This window comes from Trichoderma evansii (genome assembly GCF_050947405.1).
Source record: "Trichoderma evansii strain SZMC 28006 chromosome Unknown GGI43scaffold_3, whole genome shotgun sequence".
Taxonomy (NCBI): Eukaryota; Fungi; Ascomycota; class Sordariomycetes; order Hypocreales; family Hypocreaceae; genus Trichoderma; species Trichoderma evansii.
Window position 1 is genome coordinate 1,407,875 of NW_028145203.1, and position 17,130 is coordinate 1,425,004.

General features: G+C 48.4%; 8 protein-coding genes across 8 annotated transcripts; 4 read left to right on the forward strand and 4 right to left on the reverse strand.

Moving 5' to 3' along the window:
• Positions 1 to 44: 44 nt before the first annotated feature.
• On the reverse strand, positions 45 to 1,083 carry GGI43DRAFT_249172 (uncharacterized protein). The gene is made up of 4 exons (XM_083200793.1): positions 916 to 1,083; positions 715 to 839; positions 346 to 659; positions 45 to 291 (listed from the first exon to the last, which is right to left on the reverse strand). The coding sequence occupies exons 1-3, from the start codon at positions 959 to 961 to the stop codon at positions 351 to 353; spliced, it is 480 nt and encodes a 159-aa protein (XP_083064165.1). The 5' UTR covers positions 962 to 1,083; the 3' UTR covers positions 45 to 291; positions 346 to 350.
• Positions 1,084 to 3,400: 2,317 nt separating this feature from the next.
• GGI43DRAFT_249256 (S-adenosyl-L-methionine-dependent methyltransferase) lies at positions 3,401 to 4,867 on the forward strand. Its single transcript, XM_083200795.1, has 5 exons — positions 3,401 to 3,645; positions 3,721 to 3,737; positions 3,827 to 3,912; positions 3,997 to 4,261; positions 4,377 to 4,867. The coding sequence occupies exons 1-5, from the start codon at positions 3,523 to 3,525 to the stop codon at positions 4,852 to 4,854; spliced, it is 969 nt and encodes a 322-aa protein (XP_083064166.1). The 5' UTR covers positions 3,401 to 3,522; the 3' UTR covers positions 4,855 to 4,867.
• Positions 4,868 to 5,225: 358 nt separating this feature from the next.
• On the reverse strand, positions 5,226 to 6,654 carry GGI43DRAFT_396391 (RmlC-like cupin domain-containing protein). The gene has a single exon (XM_083204956.1). The coding sequence runs from the start codon at positions 6,041 to 6,043 to the stop codon at positions 5,393 to 5,395; it is 651 nt and encodes a 216-aa protein (XP_083064167.1). The 5' UTR covers positions 6,044 to 6,654; the 3' UTR covers positions 5,226 to 5,392.
• GGI43DRAFT_249222 (metalloendopeptidase) lies at positions 6,456 to 8,408 on the forward strand. The gene is made up of 3 exons (XM_083200794.1): positions 6,456 to 7,438; positions 7,514 to 7,956; positions 8,038 to 8,408. Exons 1-3 carry the CDS (start codon positions 6,868 to 6,870, stop codon positions 8,182 to 8,184), a joined length of 1,161 nt encoding a protein of 386 aa, XP_083064168.1. The 5' UTR covers positions 6,456 to 6,867; the 3' UTR covers positions 8,185 to 8,408.
• A 113-nt stretch (positions 8,409 to 8,521) lies between these two features.
• On the forward strand, positions 8,522 to 9,753 carry GGI43DRAFT_396395 (cytochrome b5-like heme/steroid binding domain-containing protein). Its single transcript, XM_083204957.1, has 2 exons — positions 8,522 to 8,932; positions 9,029 to 9,753. The coding sequence occupies exons 1-2, from the start codon at positions 8,833 to 8,835 to the stop codon at positions 9,184 to 9,186; spliced, it is 258 nt and encodes an 85-aa protein (XP_083064169.1). The 5' UTR covers positions 8,522 to 8,832; the 3' UTR covers positions 9,187 to 9,753.
• Positions 9,754 to 10,414: 661 nt separating this feature from the next.
• On the forward strand, positions 10,415 to 12,870 carry GGI43DRAFT_396398 (pyridoxal phosphate-dependent transferase). Its single transcript, XM_083204958.1, has 3 exons — positions 10,415 to 11,544; positions 11,627 to 11,751; positions 11,819 to 12,870. The coding sequence occupies exons 1-3, from the start codon at positions 10,707 to 10,709 to the stop codon at positions 12,359 to 12,361; spliced, it is 1,506 nt and encodes a 501-aa protein (XP_083064170.1). The 5' UTR covers positions 10,415 to 10,706; the 3' UTR covers positions 12,362 to 12,870.
• GGI43DRAFT_380526 (uncharacterized protein) lies at positions 12,545 to 13,012 on the reverse strand (the record flags this gene model as incomplete). The annotated part of the gene is made up of 2 exons (XM_083202997.1): positions 12,545 to 12,769; positions 12,950 to 13,012. 2 exons carry the CDS (start codon positions 13,010 to 13,012, stop codon positions 12,545 to 12,547), a joined length of 288 nt encoding a protein of 95 aa, XP_083064171.1.
• On the reverse strand, positions 12,909 to 16,061 carry GGI43DRAFT_396400 (COPI-interacting protein CEX1). The gene is made up of 7 exons (XM_083204959.1): positions 15,810 to 16,061; positions 15,613 to 15,750; positions 15,448 to 15,558; positions 15,243 to 15,389; positions 14,814 to 15,187; positions 14,458 to 14,752; positions 12,909 to 14,404 (listed from the first exon to the last, which is right to left on the reverse strand). The coding sequence occupies exons 1-7, from the start codon at positions 15,930 to 15,932 to the stop codon at positions 13,283 to 13,285; spliced, it is 2,310 nt and encodes a 769-aa protein (XP_083064172.1). The 5' UTR covers positions 15,933 to 16,061; the 3' UTR covers positions 12,909 to 13,282.
• Positions 16,062 to 17,130: the final 1,069 nt, after the last annotated feature.

Here is a 17,130-nt window from a genome sequence, read left to right on the forward strand (position 1 = left end):
TCTTATAGACTTTGCGCGGAGGATGGGTGCAATATCCTATGCATCATTAGCGTCCCACGAGGTATGGTATTAGGCATGAGCATCATGTGCAGGGTGGCCATCAAACAATAGTATGAAGTTGAGAAAAGCAAATATTATTGACGCCGCGAGTCTAGAACAGTGTAACGTTGACGGTTGACGGCGAATCATACGTGCTGTCTGGCTGATTTGGTGTTGCAGCGCGATTGACCGTGACGACATGGAACGCGAGATTTATCATTCTCGTTACCGTCTGTTAGCCCTGTTCATCTACTAATACGTAGTAAGCCAGGGGAGCGGTTATGGTTATAATCTGATATTTCTTACTCGCATCATCCTAGATTGTTTAATAATTCTCCGTAGTAATACGTGCCACATTGTCGGGATGTGGGATGGTAATACGACAAGAGAGCTATTGGCACCCAGGACAACGGTCTCTTGTCCCACACCGTAGGGAAAGCAAAAGGCTCTCGCTTCACACCCAGGGGGCCGAATTCCGAACTATGCCTTTGGAGTAAGGATTCTTGGCATGTAAAACAAGTCCAAGGGAGGCAATGGTTCCCGGTACTAACTAAGCAAGTATTGGTCATGGGGAGATGATGCCTGACTAGTTCACCGAATTGCAGCCACTTTCTGCCTTTCTGCCGGTCTTCAGTGTTTCAAGCAATCATCTTTCCAGGGAGAATCACAAGTTACGTCAAGACCCGCAAAGCGGGCGCTGTTGCTGAGGCCGGGATATTTTGTGTGGCTTGTCTTAGTGTTTATGCGTGCGTGTGTTGGTGTGCAGAGCGATATGCAGAGCGATATGCAGGATGTTGGTGCTTTGCTCGCACAAAAACTATCTGTCAGATGGGGGCCAGCAATAGTACAGGGGATTTTAATGGCTTGGATGCTTACTGCTAGCACTACTATGTGTTTGAGGAACTTCTGTAAGCTCCTTCATAAGTATCGTAGAAGAGGAGAGAAGTGTAGACGGCGAGATACCGTGACATACTATGCTGTATGTTATACAGATTCTGGATGCATACTACTACTAGGTATGGAGCGTTCAGTACAGAGTAGTGCATGTAATTTAAAAGATTTATATGTCCAGGATAAAAAAGCTTACATTATGGTGAATAATACTATTAGTAACTGGTACAGTAAACCTTGAGTAGTTGGGAAGCCTCGTTATGGGCATGGTGTTCGAACGTGGACCCCCTGAAAGAGAAGCGACGCCTACGAATCCTGGCTCAGCCGCCCTGCGACCAAGGATTAGCCTATCTAGGCAAATAAGCACATTCACTTATACTACTTGGGCCAAGGAGCACTGCCTGGCCAGGCTACTCAACGTGGGTAGACAAGGGAGAGGCGGTTTTGATCTCCCATTATGGAATGTTTGATGCTATCTGCCGTAGCAATCTTCGGAATACGGAGTACCGGGGAGCTGGCAATGCTTGGCTCTAGCCCAAATATTCCTTACGGGCCGCCGCCGCGGACGACTCTATACCGTCGCATCTGGCTTGTGAATAGAACTAGTAGCAGTTGCTGCAGGTCGTGGGGGCCGCAATAACATGCAAATGAGAAATACGGAGCAGAGCACGCATATTGGACCCTCCCTGTGCTTCCACGGTAAGGGCTTCTCCAAGACAACCTCGCAGATCCAAACAACAGTAGCCATAGGATACACCGAAAAACGCCATCATATGCTTGCAGTAAAGCACGCAGAATCAAAGATGCTACCTTTATGCATACTGCTAATGCAGCTCCTGGCTCCCGAGGCTTTCGCTCCTATCCGAGTCGGGCTGTATGCAGCACACCTCTTCCCGTTATGCTGCCTCTCACTGGCTGGATGCAAACACAGATATGAATGATTCCGTTAATCTAGCCATTCACAGAAGCGACTGCGAGGGTGCCCTGTTTGCCCTTCCTGGACCGCGTATATACAGCCGGGTTGGTATTTGAAATTTCCTTGGCGGTTTCAAATAATGCGGCGAAGGTGCGGCGTGTCGAGCCGACATCTAAGATCTATCCAACCGGGAGAGCACACGCGCTCCCTGGGTCCCATGATCCCTGGCCTCTTTGGCGTGGTTATGCGGGCACCACCTACTGTAACACGAGTATATACAACATAAACCTCACACACTTTCTCACTCTTTCTCTCCCTACATATGATAGTTGTCACTCACTAATGGCATACCGGACTCGAGCTAAGCAAGCCGTTAGCGGGTAGTAATTGCCCGTCTCCACTGGTCCCAGAGTTCTGGGATTCTGACCCAACAGTGCGTGAGAGCGTTTTCTTGCGGACCAAAAGCCACCGTCGGCCTTAGCCGCCACCCGCTCGCTAATAACGTGGGATGGATCCCTTTGGCGGGCGAGAGTTAGCTCTCGCGGCCTATGGGATTTGGGCCCAATGCAGGCGTTGTGCAAATCCTCCTGTCCTGCTCTCGGGGTCTAGCTACGGCAAAGCTAGCCAAGGGAAAACGGTTTGCTCAAACTAGTCTTTTGTAGTTGAAGCCATTCCTTCGCCTATTATAGTCATCATCATCCCCTTTCCTAGCTTGCTGACTTCGCCTTGCCCTTTGCATCTCCACTTTATCTAACCAGCTTCCCGGGACCTGGAATAGGAAGCGTTCTGTTGGATCACCAACAACGTGGGAAAAGCCTACGCCGTTGCCGTGGCAGTCTAGCTCTTCATGCTCTAGTTTCAGTCATCTTTCACCTCCACTCTCGGCAAAGATAGATGTTTAATTTGAGGCTCTATAGTTTCACAGTTAGGCGATGGATTTTCTTGTACTATACGGCCTCGGACCACCCCTTTTGGAGAGCACTGAAGCATCCGTGCGTACTTTTGGGTCCTGGCCGCGCTCAGCTGAGGGCGATCTTGTTCTGCCAAGAGGAAATAAAAGTGCCTCTAAAACAAAGAAATAAAAAAAACCCGAGGGAAATAAAAAAAAAAAAAGGGCAGCTAGAACTGGTCTCTCGCCGACATCCCTGTCACAAGGGCACGGGCATCGTAGACACAGCGAATTGCTCTTTCGTGGGAGCCTTCGTTACGCGCATCATCTTAGTCTCGGCTATTTTGGTCCCCCTTTCGTTACCGCCTGCTTGGTTCGGTGCTGTAAGTGTGGGTATCTGTCAGTTGCCGTGCTGTTCTGTTCTATTGCGCTCTCAGACAGCCTGGCCTAGCTCCGCCGGCGTCTCTACTATCTCTTGGCCTTTTCCGCCTTTGATACTTCCGCTCTCTGTTTATGTTATTAGTGCCCCGTACCATTTGTAGCATTTGCAGCGTCTTCGTCCTTTTTGTTTTTGCGAGCATCGAGTGCAAATATTTATCAATACGTGTTTACAACTTACTGGTTGGGTTGCGCCATTATATCCGATTTTCTTCTCCTCCTTCTTTAATTTGTCCGGACACGCCCTTGCACTCCCTTTAACTACCCGACTCAACTTCGCTTTTATCCGGATAACCCAGAGAATAATCACTAATAGCTTCTATTTCGATATTGAGTCCGCGGATTGAAAATGGGAGACCAACCACACCCACTCCCAAATGATGGCCAGACGTGCTCAGGGCTGGAAGGCTGCCCATTCACCTTTCACTGCTCTGCACCTAGTTCAAGTGGCGAAAGCTGCATTGAACCCGATGTACGTTCATTACCTTTCTATTACCCTCCTTCTTTTAATCGGTTTGATGACAATAGTTGACACTTCTTGTACTAGCCCCAGGCCGAAAGCATGTGCGTAGACGACACCCGATTTGCCTCCTAAACCCGTCTTCCACCCTCTTGCTCTTGTTTTGATCAGAAAGGTTAATCGATACTTCTAGTATGGACTCGTCTATGTCATTAACTGAAAGCATTTACAATTTTCCGCGTCATTTTGGCCGTACCTATCACGCGTATAGAGAAGGATGTGAGAGATTAGCAGCCCCCTAGCACCTACGAGTACATGCAACTTGGCCATCACAGCCTATAACTGACTCGAACTGGTGTTTAGCATATGCTTTTCCAAACGACAAACAGGAGATAGAGCGAATGGCTTTACAAGATGCAATATTCATGAAAATTATGAATAACAGGCTCCATTTTGCACCGCTGAATGACCAGCCTCCTAAACGAGTCTTGGACATTGCTACTGGTGCAGGAGATTGGGCCATTGCAATGGGCGACCGTTTCCCAAATGCACAAGTTGTGGCTACAGATCTATCACCAATTCAACCGGAGACGGTTCCCGAAAATGTCGAATTCTACGTGGAAGATTCGTAAGAACCCATTCCCGCTTCTATACCTTTTCTTACCACCATTCTTCTTTTCCAACCCTGAAAAAATTCATAGTGAAAAATTTGCTAATTCGTTCCATTTGCTGTACATCTATAGATCTGAACCATGGGACTACAGTGAAACTTTCGACTACATTCATACTAAGACGACGGGTGCTTGTTGGGAGTCGTTCGAGACTCAGATTGCTCAACAGGCATTTGATACACTGACGCCGGGCGGATGGCTCGAGTCCCAGGAACTTTATCCCGTACCACACTGTGATGATGGCACTCTCAGACCGGATAGTGCACTGGGGTTATGGTTCCGTGACTTTATAAACGCTGCGGCTGAGGCTCAGCGGCCGGTTACAGAAGCATGCAATCTTCGAAGCATATATGAGCGTGTGGGTTTCGTCGACGTTCATGAACGTGTTTACAAAATCCCGCTGAACGGTTGGGCTAAAGATGCTAAGCTGAAAGAAGTTGGTAATATGATGGAGCTGAATATGCAGATGGGGCTGAGTGCCTTCTCATTGGGCCTGTTTAGCCGCATCTACGGGCAAACTCCCGAACAGATTGAGGCGAGATATTACTGATGTCAACTTTCAAGAGCACAATATGGCTAACAGTACGGTGGATACAGGTATCCCTTGTTGAAGTCCGACGAGACGTATCCGATCCATCGATTCACGCATACTTGCCCTTCTATGTCGTCTGGGGCAGAAAGCCATTCCCAGGAGAGACGTAGACGAAACAAAGTCGGAAAGAAATCCGCCATAATACATCCCTATCTTTGTCTATTGTTTTCAAAATTGCATTGATCATAGAGAGACTCGATTAGCATGGATGCTGGGTCGTTTGGAATAACGTCACACCGCCGGATGGACGTGGCGAGGAAAAGCTGCAGCTTTGATGCTGATCACACAATGTGTCACGCCATGCATGAAGTTATGATATAGCGTTGGAATTTGTCTTGACAGGAAAAAAAGAGGTTGGTTATAGCTAATGCTAAGGCGTTCCTTGGATCTAAACGCTTTATTTTTCAATGGAGAAAATTTCAAAATAGCCCCAATGTTTCCCCCTTGAACTTGATTTCCCCACTGCCATCGCGTATCTATAGTAACACAATCTAGCCTAGTGTTTAACTAGCCACTGAAGAGCCTTAGCTTTCTCATCAGGGAGGATTTCGACTAAGCGTTCTTGAGAGAGGAACTCGTGATCGGCGTACTCAAAGCCAGGTGTAACGGTCTCCGAGATGAGCAGGCCGTCGCTGTTTGACTGGCCGTCATCATCAGCGAGCAGGAAGCTAGCTTTCCAGGCACCCCCTTCTACTATCCACTGTAGCTTCTCTCCATACTCAACGTTGGGGCCAACAACAAATGATTCAATACGGCCATCCGTGTGGATCACGACATAGCGGCCGCGACCACGATGAAGAGTGTGGATGATGCGGCTTCGGTTACGATGAAATGAGCCCATAGGCCGATTGGGGGTCAAATAGTAGAAGATGGTAGTAGAAAGTCGCCGCTTTGAAGGGGCATAGTCTGCAGGGAGGCCATTGACGAGATCAATGGTGCGCTGCGAGAGGGGCGTCTCGGGGTAGGGAGATGGGATGAAGGTGTTGCTGACGTCTGTGACAGCGAAATAGCCGCCTTCGACGTGCTCAATGAGAGAGAGAGACTTGATAATGGACGTCACTCTTTCAGATTCAGCGGAAGAGGAGGAGGACGGTTTGAAGGTGGGAGTGATTAGTTTGAGGGTGGTTGATTCGTCGGGGTTGCTCATTTTGGCGGCTGTAAAATGTGTGGCGGTTTAAGAGAGGGAGGAGTTCTGAACTTGAGGTGTATTCGCGAATTTAATCAGTGCAAATAGTTTACGAAAAAGATGAAAGTAGGTTTCAAATGAAGTTTCAAAAGAAAGAAAGTGAGAAGTAAGATTCGTAATTGATAAATCCTTTAGGCACTGATGCCTTAGCTCAAAGGATCTAGCTTTATCTTGGAAAGGCGAGGTTGCATCACTCGGATTTTGTTTACTGCCGAATACATGTAAGCTTGACAGCTGCATGGACCTTGACTACATTAGTAGTTAGGTAGTATCAATCCCGCTTTGTTTCCAACAGCGTTGTGCTACGTTGATTTCCACAGTAGGAAGAAGTTGAGGAATAGCTGGAGTGAATATAGGCAAAGTTAAAGATAAATGATCAGTAATATAACCGTTGTTGTAATACTGAGATGGTTATGAGATCGCCAGTAAGAAAGCAACAGCCTGAAAGTATCGGAGAATTCTCACCCTGGGCCCTGTAACTTTCAATCGACACACTAACACGCCACTGAGGTGGTGCCGCTGCAAGCCTTTCCCAAAGCTGATGGACTGACGTATGCAGCTCCAACTTGGCACTAGGCTATTCGTGCCAGCTGAACTAGGCAGTACATCGCGAGGCATCACTTGCAACTCGAATTATCTCGACTCTGTCTTCGTCGTCGTCTTTCTTTCGCCTCACCGTCCAACGAAACTCTCGTAACCCCCGGCGACGCCACTTTTCCCTGGAAGAGGCACCGGCTGGGGGAAGCAGCACATAAGCGAATTAGCGAAAACTTCCTTCCCGCGAGATGATCCCCCGCCATTTGTTCCGGGGAAGCGGCATCGTCCGTTTATCGGACCAGGGCCCTCTCACGGCAAACGTACTGCTGCGGCCAACTGCTCGGTATAATGGCTCTAAGCTGAGAAGCAGCTTCAACATCAGCAGCAATTGGCGCGCCTTATCGCAATCAGCTCGACAACATCGCCCATACCATGAAGATCCCCACGAGCGCCTGCGCAACGCAAAGCCTCTCGTGTCCAATGCCTTGGCGGGCAAGTTCACCAATGTGGGCACTGGTCGCAGCTCGCGCACCCTGGTGATTGCTACAGTGGCCGCCGCGATAGCATTCTACATGTATAATTCGCAGACGGTACCGGTTACCGGGCGGAGGCGCTTCAACTTCCTGTCAGACGCGCTGGTTGCGCAGGCCTATTCAAGAGCGGCCGAAGCGATTGTGAGGCAGGTCGAGGAGCAGGGAGGGCATTTCTTGTCGGACTGGGACCCGAGAGCAATTTTGGTTCAGAGAGTCATGAAGAGGCTGATTCCTGTCAGCGGGATGGAGGATCTTAACTGGGAAGTCCGAGTGATTGCGGATAGTCGTATGTTTCAATCATCTCTCTTACTGGTTCTTATCGTCGTTCTCTGCTAACATCTGCGTTTGCGCAATGCAATAGGAACGGCAAACGCTTTTGTAATCCCAGGCGGCAAAGTCTTTGTCCACAGCGGCATTCTCAACGTTTGCCGCAGCGAAGATGCCCTCGCGGCTGTCCTCGGTCACGAAATCGCACACAACACCGCTTCCCACGCTGCGGAGCGACTCTCTGCTGCATGGGTAGGCAACCTCACCGCCGGTAGTCTCTTCTTCCTTGCCGGAGCGCTGCCGGGTCTGGCGCTGTTTGGCTTGTGGAACGTGATTGGAGGGTATTACTTGCAAGATCTGCTATTCTACCTACCCATGGGTCGTAAGCAGGAGAGCGAGGCCGACTACATTGGCTTAATGATGATGGCGGAGGCCTGCTACGATCCCCGACAGGCGGTTGGATTCTGGCAAAGGATGGAGACGATCCAGCGGCATGGCGGGCAAGAGGTTCCCGAGATGCTTAGCACGCATCCATCGGTACGTTTTTGTTGCTACAACTATCAACCATTTGATATGGAGAAGGAAAATGGAAAGCTAATTGAATATTTTTGCGAATAGAACGAGCATCGGATCGCCAAAATCGAACAGTGGTTGCCGGAGGCGATGAAGAAACGCATGGAGAGCGACTGTAGAGCGACATCGGCGTTTGCAGACAGGTTTAGAGAGGCCTTGAGGAAGCGACGGCCGATTGTTATTGAGCTATAGCATAGGTAGCTTTTGATATATTGTAGGAACACATTTCGAGGAAATTTGGACATTCGAATCCACTCATAGATGAATAACAATTTGGAGATGCCACTCTCACATGATGGAACTGAGCTAGTGAAATCACTGATTGGATATTGCCTATCCAGTATCGACCCAATTTGATTTGTAAATAGCAATCCAGGACTAGATAAACCATCGGCTAAATGATATCCATCAAGCTACTATCTCGGGGTTAAACTTGTTGTATATGTAATACTAAATGTAGCTTTCCATGCTATTATAGCATATGACAAACCTCGGCTCACGAGACCTTTGCAATCCGCCCCTCATCATTCGTCAGGCCACCTGGTTACCCCAAGCCCGCCAAATCCGGGGGTTTTGCACCACTGAACAAAGCCGGCATAGCGCTGACCCTCTTTCGTCTTTCGCTGAGCGTGCCGAGGTAACTGGGGCGCCCTTTTTCATTGGTGAGCTCCTGCATTTCTACCGATCGCTATCTTCTTATTCTTTCGACTTGTCATCCCACTTCTTTTCTTCCATTTTCCATACTTGTCCCCGGACTTATCGAAAGATATAAAGAGAGATCGATCTTGCCAGCACTCATTTCTTTCTGCGCCAAGCTCAAAAAGAGAATAAACGATCAAAATGGCCGACAAGTCCTTCACCACAGCCGACGTCAGCTCGCACAAGGATGATGCGAACGGCTACTGGCTCATTGTCGAGGATGGCGTCTACGACGTCACCAGTGCGTTTCCCTTTTCCTCCTCGCGCGCGCGAGAACAAGTGCAGCAGAAGAAGAACAAGAATTCCTTGGCTAACGGGCGTAATGCGTAATCTCTAGAGTTCCTCGACGAGCACCCAGGCGGCTCCAAGATCCTGAAGCGCTTCGCTGGCAAGAACGCGACCAAGGCTTTCTGGAAGTACCACAACGAGAGCGTCCTGGAGAAGTACGGCGGCAAATACAAGATCGGCACCGTCAAGGAGGCCCCGAAGCTGTAAAAGAATATCTTTCTTTGTATACAATTTTATGTCGGTTTTTAAAGGAATTGCTATTTGGGCGTTTATATATACCTATGGTAATAGACAATTGGATACAGCCTGAGAGATGCGATAGCTGGGTTCGTCCGATTTTCTCTTCATCTGCTGGCTTGAATTGGGTGCTGCTTCTGCCTACCTTGGACTAGGCTCTGATGTTCCCTGATGATTTGCGTCTTTGAAACAAGAGCTGCGGCGAGAACGACACTGCGTAGGCTTTACGTCCAAATGATGGCTTTATGAGTGTGCACGACGCGTTTCCTCTGCATTCCTAAAGTATATGCATGTCAGGAGTGAGGACGGCTGGTTTATTTTCACATGCTTGGAAATTTAAGATGTATTATCTATTATGAATAGAGTATAGGATGTCCTTTGCGCAATAAACTTTTTTATAAGGAAAAGAAGCAGAAATGAGGAAGCTTAAATGAGCCGCTGCAAAGGTTGACAGTAATAACATATAAAGGCAGACTATACCGATGAGAGTGACGTTCTTATATATGCAAGTTAGCATGGTAGATGCTATGCGCTGGCTTAATAACTATAATTATAGAATAAGGTAGATAATAGATAGCTACTGACAAGAGAAAGCATTTATCAACCAGCTGTGACGAGCTGTTTAATAATTGGATATCTCCGTATATCAGATACTGCGACACCGTCATTTGATCAAAGCATATAAATCTTTTGTATTATTTGATGGGATATTTGAGTAAATTTCAAAAGAGATGATTTTGCACTTTAAGAGATCAGGCAGTGCTCGCATCTTGCTTCCTGTTGCAGCTAACTGATTCTATTACGTTTTGCTTGTGATGCCCAGACAGTGAAAGATAGTCCTTGCTAATACTCAACGACATAATGATCAAAAGACATCAGCCATATAAACCTAAATATAAAATTTTACATCCAACAAACATATTAATCACCAATTTACCAACCTACTTTCCAATGATTGGTGCGTAATATCCAGTCACTTGTTTGATTACTCGTTAGATATGGGCCACCATCCACCATCTCAGGGCGATGTCGGGCCAAGCAGCCGCACGATGTTCCTGCGCTAAGCACGTCAAACTAGAGCACGCCGGCATTGCCACGTTATGCCTAAAACGGGCTTACGCTGGCGAGCAGTGGCAGCAACTTGCGAGCAGAGCTCTCGTGAGAAAGACTTTGCGAATCCATTCTGCGGTCTGGAGCAGCCAAGTGGAGAAGAGCTGAATGCCCAAAATCTCTACGCAAGATGGACACAATACACATAAATGCCCACTCGCTTTCCTTCTTGTTTTCCCCTGTCGTTCTTCTATTTTCATTTACTATCTTCTTCTGCTATTCTATTACTACTTCGCGAACAGGCTAATACTACTATTGGCGGGGCAGCAGCTTGTTTCCACTTACAGTCATCTCTTTATAATATACTCACTCATATACTTACTCACGTATAACCCTTTACTACACCCTTCATAATCTTCACAATATTCAAAACTCTCATAATGGCGGATCTCTTTGACATTAAAGCTCAAGCTGCACGCCTAGAGCGGCAAGGCCTTCCTCAACAATCCCAGCATAACACGCTCCCACCTCTCGATCTCATTCGCGCCGCCGAGGCCTCCTTGCCCAACTCATCTGATCCAAGCTACCTTTCCGGTCAGCTTGCTACCGACGTTGCCTCGCATATCACCAAAGACATTGTCCCAGCGTTATGCGGTCAATCCCAATCGAGCCGCTATTTCGGCTTTGTCACCGGCGGCGTCCTTCCTGTGGCTGAATGGGCCGACAATGTCGTCTCCCGCATGGATCAAAATGTACAAGTCCATTTGCCGGAGCAATCTGTATCTACAATGGTTGAGAATGCAGCTCTGGAGATGCTGCTGAATCTGCTTCGCCTCGGATCAGATTGGAAAGGCCGAACTTTCACCACTGGAGCCACTGCTAGCAATGTTCTGGGCCTGGCCTGTGGTCGAGAGGCTGTTCTTGAGAAAAAGGGTGCCTCGGTGGGCGAACTAGGCTTGCTGGGTGCTTGCGTCAAGGCAGGAGTCTCTGATATTCAAGTCCTTACCAGCGGAGGCCACAGTTCGCTCTCCAAGGCAGCAAGCATAGTTGGTCTTGGGAGGGCATCAGTCAAGGAGCTCCCTCGAAGTGCATCTCAGCCTTGGAAGTTGGACCTTGATGCTGTAGAGAAAGAATTGGGTCGCCAAGGAGCAGTAAGCATCATTGCTGTTAGCATGGGAGAAGTAAACACTGGTGGCTATGCTCTTGACAATGTCGACGAGTGGAAGAGATTGAGGAACCTAGCGGATCAACACAATGCTTGGATTCATGTGGATGGAGGTACGTTGACTCTTATATTCAAAGACAAAGATGGCTAGATCAATGGGAACAATCCTCGATATACTAATTTCTCTAATTTTAGCCTTTGGAATCTTCAGCCGCGCCTTGGAAGAAGGCAAAGACGAATATCAGCTGCTTCATGATCGAGCCAACGGCATCGACCTAGCTGATAGTATCACAGTTGATGGCCATAAAATGCTCAATGTTGTATGTAACCCCTGCGCCCCAATTCATTCCCAATTCCACTTGGAAATTAAATGCTAACAATCTTCAGCCATACGACTGCGGCATGTTCTTCACCCGCACTCCGTCTATCCTTCAATCCGTCTTTGTCAACCCAAATGCCGCATATCTCTCTTCTGGCAGCGCAGTAGCCAGTATCCCATCCCCTCTCAACATAGGCCTCGAAAACTCGAGACGCTTCCGTGCACTGCCCGCCTACGCCGCTCTCCTCAGCCAGGGCCGCCCTGGTTATGCCAAGCTATTTCACAACATGGCCCAGGTGTCACGGAAATTGGCTATTTTCCTGCGAGATTCGCCGTATTATGACCTGCTTCCAGACGAGAGCGCTGATGTTGAAGAAGTCTTCATAATTGTTTTATTCAGAGCGAAAGATAGGAAGTTGAACGATGAGCTGGTGGCAAAGATCAATGCAACAAGGCAGTTGTATGTGAGCGGAACGAGCTGGCAAGGCGAAAAGGCTGTGAGAGTCGCCGTTTCTAATTGGATGGTCGATATCGAAAGAGAATTTCGAGTTGTGTCGGCGCTTCTGAATGCCGTTGCCGAGGGCAGAGACTTCGATATCGAAAAGTTGTAACGTTGAAAAACAATCGGTCCCTAAAATGGGTATCGTAGAGAAAAAAAGCAGAAATTAAATGCCAATAATAGAAGTAAATCGTCGCTCATAGTTAAAATGCGTTGCCCCGTGCCAATCTTTATCCCACAACCCATCTTGCTTCTCTCTCCACTCTCGCATCCTTCATCTTCTCTCTCTCTCCTCTTAACCAAACTTCTTGGATCCTCCCCTCTGTGTCAACTTCTTGCTTCCCTTCTTTCCAGGTCCAATCATCTCAAGATGGCCCGCTCTCTCGCCCAGGAGTGCCTCTGTCTTGGATACCATGCCGGATGTGAATTTCTTAAGAAGCTTGTCGGCGCTCTTTGCTTTCTTGGGTTTGGAGACCTTGGAAGCCTGACGCTTCGAGTGGACGGCCTTTGGCGCGGCGGCCTTTGTGGATTTTTTTATTGTGCCTTGCGCCATGTTTCTGCCTTCTTCCTCTCTGGCAGATTTGATTTGCAGTGGAAAAGATGGACAATGGAGCGTTTCTGAGTCCCGTGGGATGTTTTTTTTTTTTTTTCTCACTAGAGCCGCCGATAAGCTTAGATAGGCTAGCTATGCACCACCGACTTTTTGCCGAAAGTGCTGGCGGCCGCTAGTCTTAGCTGCCTTAGCAAACTGCCTATTCGGCATATTGAATCGTTGACCCCCAGAATCTAAGGATGGATTTGAGGGATAATGGATAAATATGTATTCCTGAGTAGAAATAACTGCGGTCAATCATGAGATGCGCTAGTTCCTTTAGAGAATTCACAGTTGGTAAAAAGAGAAAAAGAGGAAAAGTGATATTCAAATCCCAGTTCTAACCACAACGCCGGCTCTGTCTTTTCGCTGCATAATACAGGAGCAGACTTTGTACTATAACTATACACTCAAATGCCAACTTGCCCCATGGCCCTAATCTTACCAGCCGTCGCCCCAACCATCATCATCATCCTCCGCTTCTTTAGGTGTCAGGTCAATCTTCTTAGCTACAGGTTTTGTCGCAGGCTTTGCCGCAGGTTTCGCGGCTGCTTTTGCTGCAGGCTTTTTAGCGGTGCTAGGCTTTGAAAGCCCTTTCGGTAGAGGTTTGCTGGGTCCCTTTTTCGCTTGCGCCGCGAGCCAGCCAGCGAAATCGGGCTCCTCTTCACCGAATGGAGTAGCAGACACAGACGCGGATGCATTGGCAGCCGTAGAAGGTGTATCAAAAGTATCATCATCTGGAAGATCGCCCCACGCATCACCTGCATCGTCGTCATCGTCGTCCGGTAGGAATTGTCCAGCAATTGCACTGGCAACGCTGGGTGTCGATGGACCAGATGTTATAGGGGGAGGCGATGCCACAGCCTGACGGTGAAGAGCCGATGCTGATGAAGTAGTCGATCTCTTCACCTCAGGCCTAGGTGGTTCAGAAACAGCAGCTGGAGTTGGGCTACTTTCTGTTTGCATATCTCCAGCAACGGCTGTCAGTTTGTTTGTAAAAGATGAGATGGCCCATCCTGCCCAGCTGGCTCCAGGAGATGCACTCGGTTGTGCCGAGTTCACTTGCACAGCGGAAGCATCAGCTGATTGAGGTGGCGGTAAAACAGTTTCTGGCATAGCAGCAGCGGCTTTGCGAACTTTTTGTAGATAAATGTCCATTGTTCGAGATGCTTGGTCGCGAATCATCTTTTCTTTATCAATCAGAGCAGGGCAGATCACTGGCAGAACGCGGATGGCGCAGTCATCTTCACTAAAATATTCAGCCGTTGCAGCCAAAGCCATAAGCGCTGCATTTCTGGCATGCACAAAAGGATCCCGCAAGGAACGGGTAAATGCAGCTATTAGCACCTTTGATCTTGAGGATGTGCCAAGATTCTTTGCAATCTTGCCAAGGCAGATAGTTGTGTTTGTACGAATACCAGGCTGTTCATCGTTTGCCGTCTTTGCTAGCTGCTTCAGAAGGTCACCGTTAATGGTGCGGTCCGATAATTTCCCAATGACCACCAGCACCGATTTTAGTGTCTGTTCTCGAACCACGGGGGCTGCGTCTGTAAAGCCGGAAGCCTTGTATCTTTGTTAGCATCCCAACCTCATCAAAAGATCAGCAAGTGACATACTAGCTGTGGAAATATTTTGTCATTGACAACTCTCTGCGATAATTGTTCAATTATTAGAGGGAGGCCATCCAATAGGCATACCCGAATGCCTCGATCAGGATTAGTAAAAGCGCGAACAATGAACGGCGTGATTTTCGATTCAAAATCGTCCGAGGGCAGCTTAGCAGCTATTTTCAACACAACAGTGAGAGCTTTGGAGCCACCACCTCCGAATTCAACAGATTTCACTAATTCCGGGAGAACTTTGGATTTGAAGAACTCTTCAGGAAAATCGTCTGTTACCTGCTCCAAGGTGCTAGTAAAATCAGAATTAGATGGAAGAACATGATTATAATGGCAACGGAGGAAATGCTTACTCGAGAAACTCATCTCGTTCATCAGCATTTTTCATTCCCAAGTTGTCTATTCCGTCCGTCAAATGAATCAAAGGAGTATCAAAAAACGAGCCGGATCGGCGTCCCATGTCAAGGAAGTTGGCAGCACTTATCCGTGCTTTAGGGTTGGCGTTGCAAAGGCGTCTATAGGCAGTGTGCATTGTGGGAGGTATGTTTTTTGTTTGGCCAGCTTGATCTGGCCCCAGAAAGTCGCCGTTGAAAACTTCAAATATCAGGGTTCCAAAGTTGAAAGAGTCCACAGCGTAAAGAGGATGCGATTTGGTCGCTCCCCATCCTCCTTGGGCGACTTCCGGTGGCGCATATCGGCCAGAATCAGGAACCAAGCTTCCGAAGCTCTAGGGAAATATTAGCCAACAGTAATTTCGGTGCTGGGACGATCCAGAAACTAACGTCAAGAGTAGTCTCGCTCTCTTTAACGTTGCTTAGAACTTCAAAGCCGCCCAATCTCCACTCTCCGCTTTCTGAAGTGTATATGGATCCGACTTTCAGGTTTCCATGCTTTGAAGAAGCATCATCGTTGATAAACTTGAGAGTTTGCTACACAATAATTAGCATTTGAGCATTGCAGATGCTAATTTACTGGCAAAGATCTTACAGCGACTGTATATATGCCCCATTTAATCGTCTCGGGACTCAAGCTCTTCCTTCCAACGTGCCATCGAAGAGGAACAACACGCTCGGTAGCGATGTAGATGTATGTGTCTGTCTAGTAGCTCGACTATCAGCTCCGAAGCGTGGCCACGGCGGTCGCATCGCATACCTCGACAGTGTCTAGGACTTTGATAACGCCTGGATGTCGCAATGTTCGTAGCTTTCTCAGCGCATTCTTTGCAAGCGGCAGCTGGCTCTTCTTTGCCGTGATGTCGAATGAGAAGATGCTGCAGTTCGATCCATCCTCCTAAAACCGCAATGGTAAGCTCGTGCAATGCATGGCCAGTTGTCTGCAGGTAAGCTTACCCTCCTTGTTCCGTTGTATAAGGTCCAGATCGACTCGTCTACGTCGACTTTATCGCCGAATGTATAAGGGAAAGGAGGGCCTTGCGATATGGCCGAAGCCACGGCAGACTTGAGAAAGTCCATGTGACGGGGATTTGGTCGGGGACAGAGGGTCGGTAAGTGCGCAAATCGAACTGTATTAAGCGAGGGGCGGAGTGTGAAGTGTGTCGGCGACTGAATGGATGTCCACCAAGGGAAATGAGGCTTGCGACACCATCTTGACGACGTGTAGTTCCACGAAGCTCCCCGCGCTACCACGTGTCAAACACCGCCTATGCTCGCTGTGCTCCGTAGCACGAACAGCCTTAAGCGACTCGAGCCGCTAAAGAAGGGCCGCTTTCAGGGCCTCATGCGCCGCTAAAGCATCGCCTCTGACTGAGACTTGCCGTATAAGTACCTAGTAGTACTTCGCGGTGGTACAGACGCCTCTGGATCACTGCAGATCGAAAGGTTACAGAATCTTTCTAGACTTCGACACCCCTGACATTGCCCTCTTGCATCTAAAATCTGACCACTGCTGCTACTACCCTGATTCAGCCATGGCTATTGCAGAAAGCAGAAGTCTTGTCTCGCATCTCTACTGTCCATTGAAGCCACTTTCGTCTCAGCCATGCGAAACATCGGCAGTTCGACAAACCACGCCAGAGCCAGCGATTCTTAGTAAGCTATCGACGGCAAGGTACGATTCAGGTACATATACTTCTGCCTGGCGCAAACTCTCCAGAGCGGCTAGGTGCCCGTCGAGAGGGCGCTTGGGCCACTAGCGACAACGATGTGCCTTCTACCAGCAAACCGACGGCTTGCTCCAGCCTTGCACCATTTCCTCTCTTCCTCAACGCGCGTAACCGCGGAGGAACCGGCGCAGCTGGAATCTGGCAATTCACTCTCGTTTGCCTGATGCCTTGCACTTCTCCGGCGCCAGCCTCCGGAGTCTCAAGCTGCCGCGGACAAGCTCGCCTATCCAAGACGCCTAGAAAATCAACGCAGATATCTTTGCCATGAGCATTGAGATCTAATCCATGGTTGTAAAGTAAGTCGTTTGGTTTCATTGCTATACACACTACCCCTTTCCGCCTTTGCGCGGATCGCTCGATATAATGGATGATGCTTCTATGGTAAAAGGTCTGACCGAATGGAACCTCCTGGTTTTGGTTTCTTGTGTCTTCCTGGGCGTTTATCTATCCACGGAAACGCGTCAAACAGATACCCTTGCCAAATTCTCAGCAGAGAACCTTATCCCGTATTCCTTGCTAGAAGGCTTCAAAAGTGCTGCGTATCAAGA

Excerpts from the sequence above, each read along its gene's own strand:
- GGI43DRAFT_249172 (XM_083200793.1), bottom strand. The coding sequence starts at position 961 with ATGAAGGAGCTTACAGAAGTTCCTCAAACACATAGTAGTGCTAGCA. Across the intron at positions 840-915 it reads AACACATAGTAGTGCTAGCA|CACCAACATCCTGCATATCG; the intron begins GTAAGCATCCAA and ends GTGCGAGCAAAG. Across the intron at positions 660-714 it reads CCCGCTTTGCGGGTCTTGAC|AAAGGCAGAAAGTGGCTGCA; the intron begins GTAACTTGTGAT and ends GAAGACCGGCAG.
- GGI43DRAFT_249256 (XM_083200795.1), top strand. The coding sequence starts at position 3,523 with ATGGGAGACCAACCACACCCACTCCCAAATGATGGCCAGACGTGCTCA. Across the intron at positions 3,913-3,996 it reads TCACGCGTATAGAGAAGGAT|CATATGCTTTTCCAAACGAC; the intron begins GTGAGAGATTAG and ends ACTGGTGTTTAG. Across the intron at positions 4,262-4,376 it reads GAATTCTACGTGGAAGATTC|ATCTGAACCATGGGACTACA; the intron begins GTAAGAACCCAT and ends GTACATCTATAG.
- GGI43DRAFT_396391 (XM_083204956.1), bottom strand. The coding sequence starts at position 6,043 with ATGAGCAACCCCGACGAATCAACCACCCTCAAACTAATCACTCCCACC.
- GGI43DRAFT_249222 (XM_083200794.1), top strand. The coding sequence starts at position 6,868 with ATGATCCCCCGCCATTTGTTCCGGGGAAGCGGCATCGTCCGTTTATCG. Across the intron at positions 7,439-7,513 it reads CCGAGTGATTGCGGATAGTC|GAACGGCAAACGCTTTTGTA; the intron begins GTATGTTTCAAT and ends GCAATGCAATAG. Across the intron at positions 7,957-8,037 it reads TGCTTAGCACGCATCCATCG|AACGAGCATCGGATCGCCAA; the intron begins GTACGTTTTTGT and ends TTTTGCGAATAG.
- GGI43DRAFT_396395 (XM_083204957.1), top strand. The coding sequence starts at position 8,833 with ATGGCCGACAAGTCCTTCACCACAGCCGACGTCAGCTCGCACAAGGAT. Across the intron at positions 8,933-9,028 it reads TGGCGTCTACGACGTCACCA|AGTTCCTCGACGAGCACCCA; the intron begins GTGCGTTTCCCT and ends CGTAATCTCTAG.
- GGI43DRAFT_396398 (XM_083204958.1), top strand. The coding sequence starts at position 10,707 with ATGGCGGATCTCTTTGACATTAAAGCTCAAGCTGCACGCCTAGAGCGG. Across the intron at positions 11,545-11,626 it reads TTGGATTCATGTGGATGGAG|CCTTTGGAATCTTCAGCCGC; the intron begins GTACGTTGACTC and ends CTCTAATTTTAG. Across the intron at positions 11,752-11,818 it reads GCCATAAAATGCTCAATGTT|CCATACGACTGCGGCATGTT; the intron begins GTATGTAACCCC and ends AACAATCTTCAG.
- GGI43DRAFT_396400 (XM_083204959.1), bottom strand. The coding sequence starts at position 15,932 with ATGGACTTTCTCAAGTCTGCCGTGGCTTCGGCCATATCGCAAGGCCCT. Across the intron at positions 15,188-15,242 it reads AGAGCGAGACTACTCTTGAC|AGCTTCGGAAGCTTGGTTCC; the intron begins GTTAGTTTCTGG and ends ATATTTCCCTAG. Across the intron at positions 14,405-14,457 it reads ACAAAATATTTCCACAGCTA|GCTTCCGGCTTTACAGACGC; the intron begins GTATGTCACTTG and ends CAAAGATACAAG.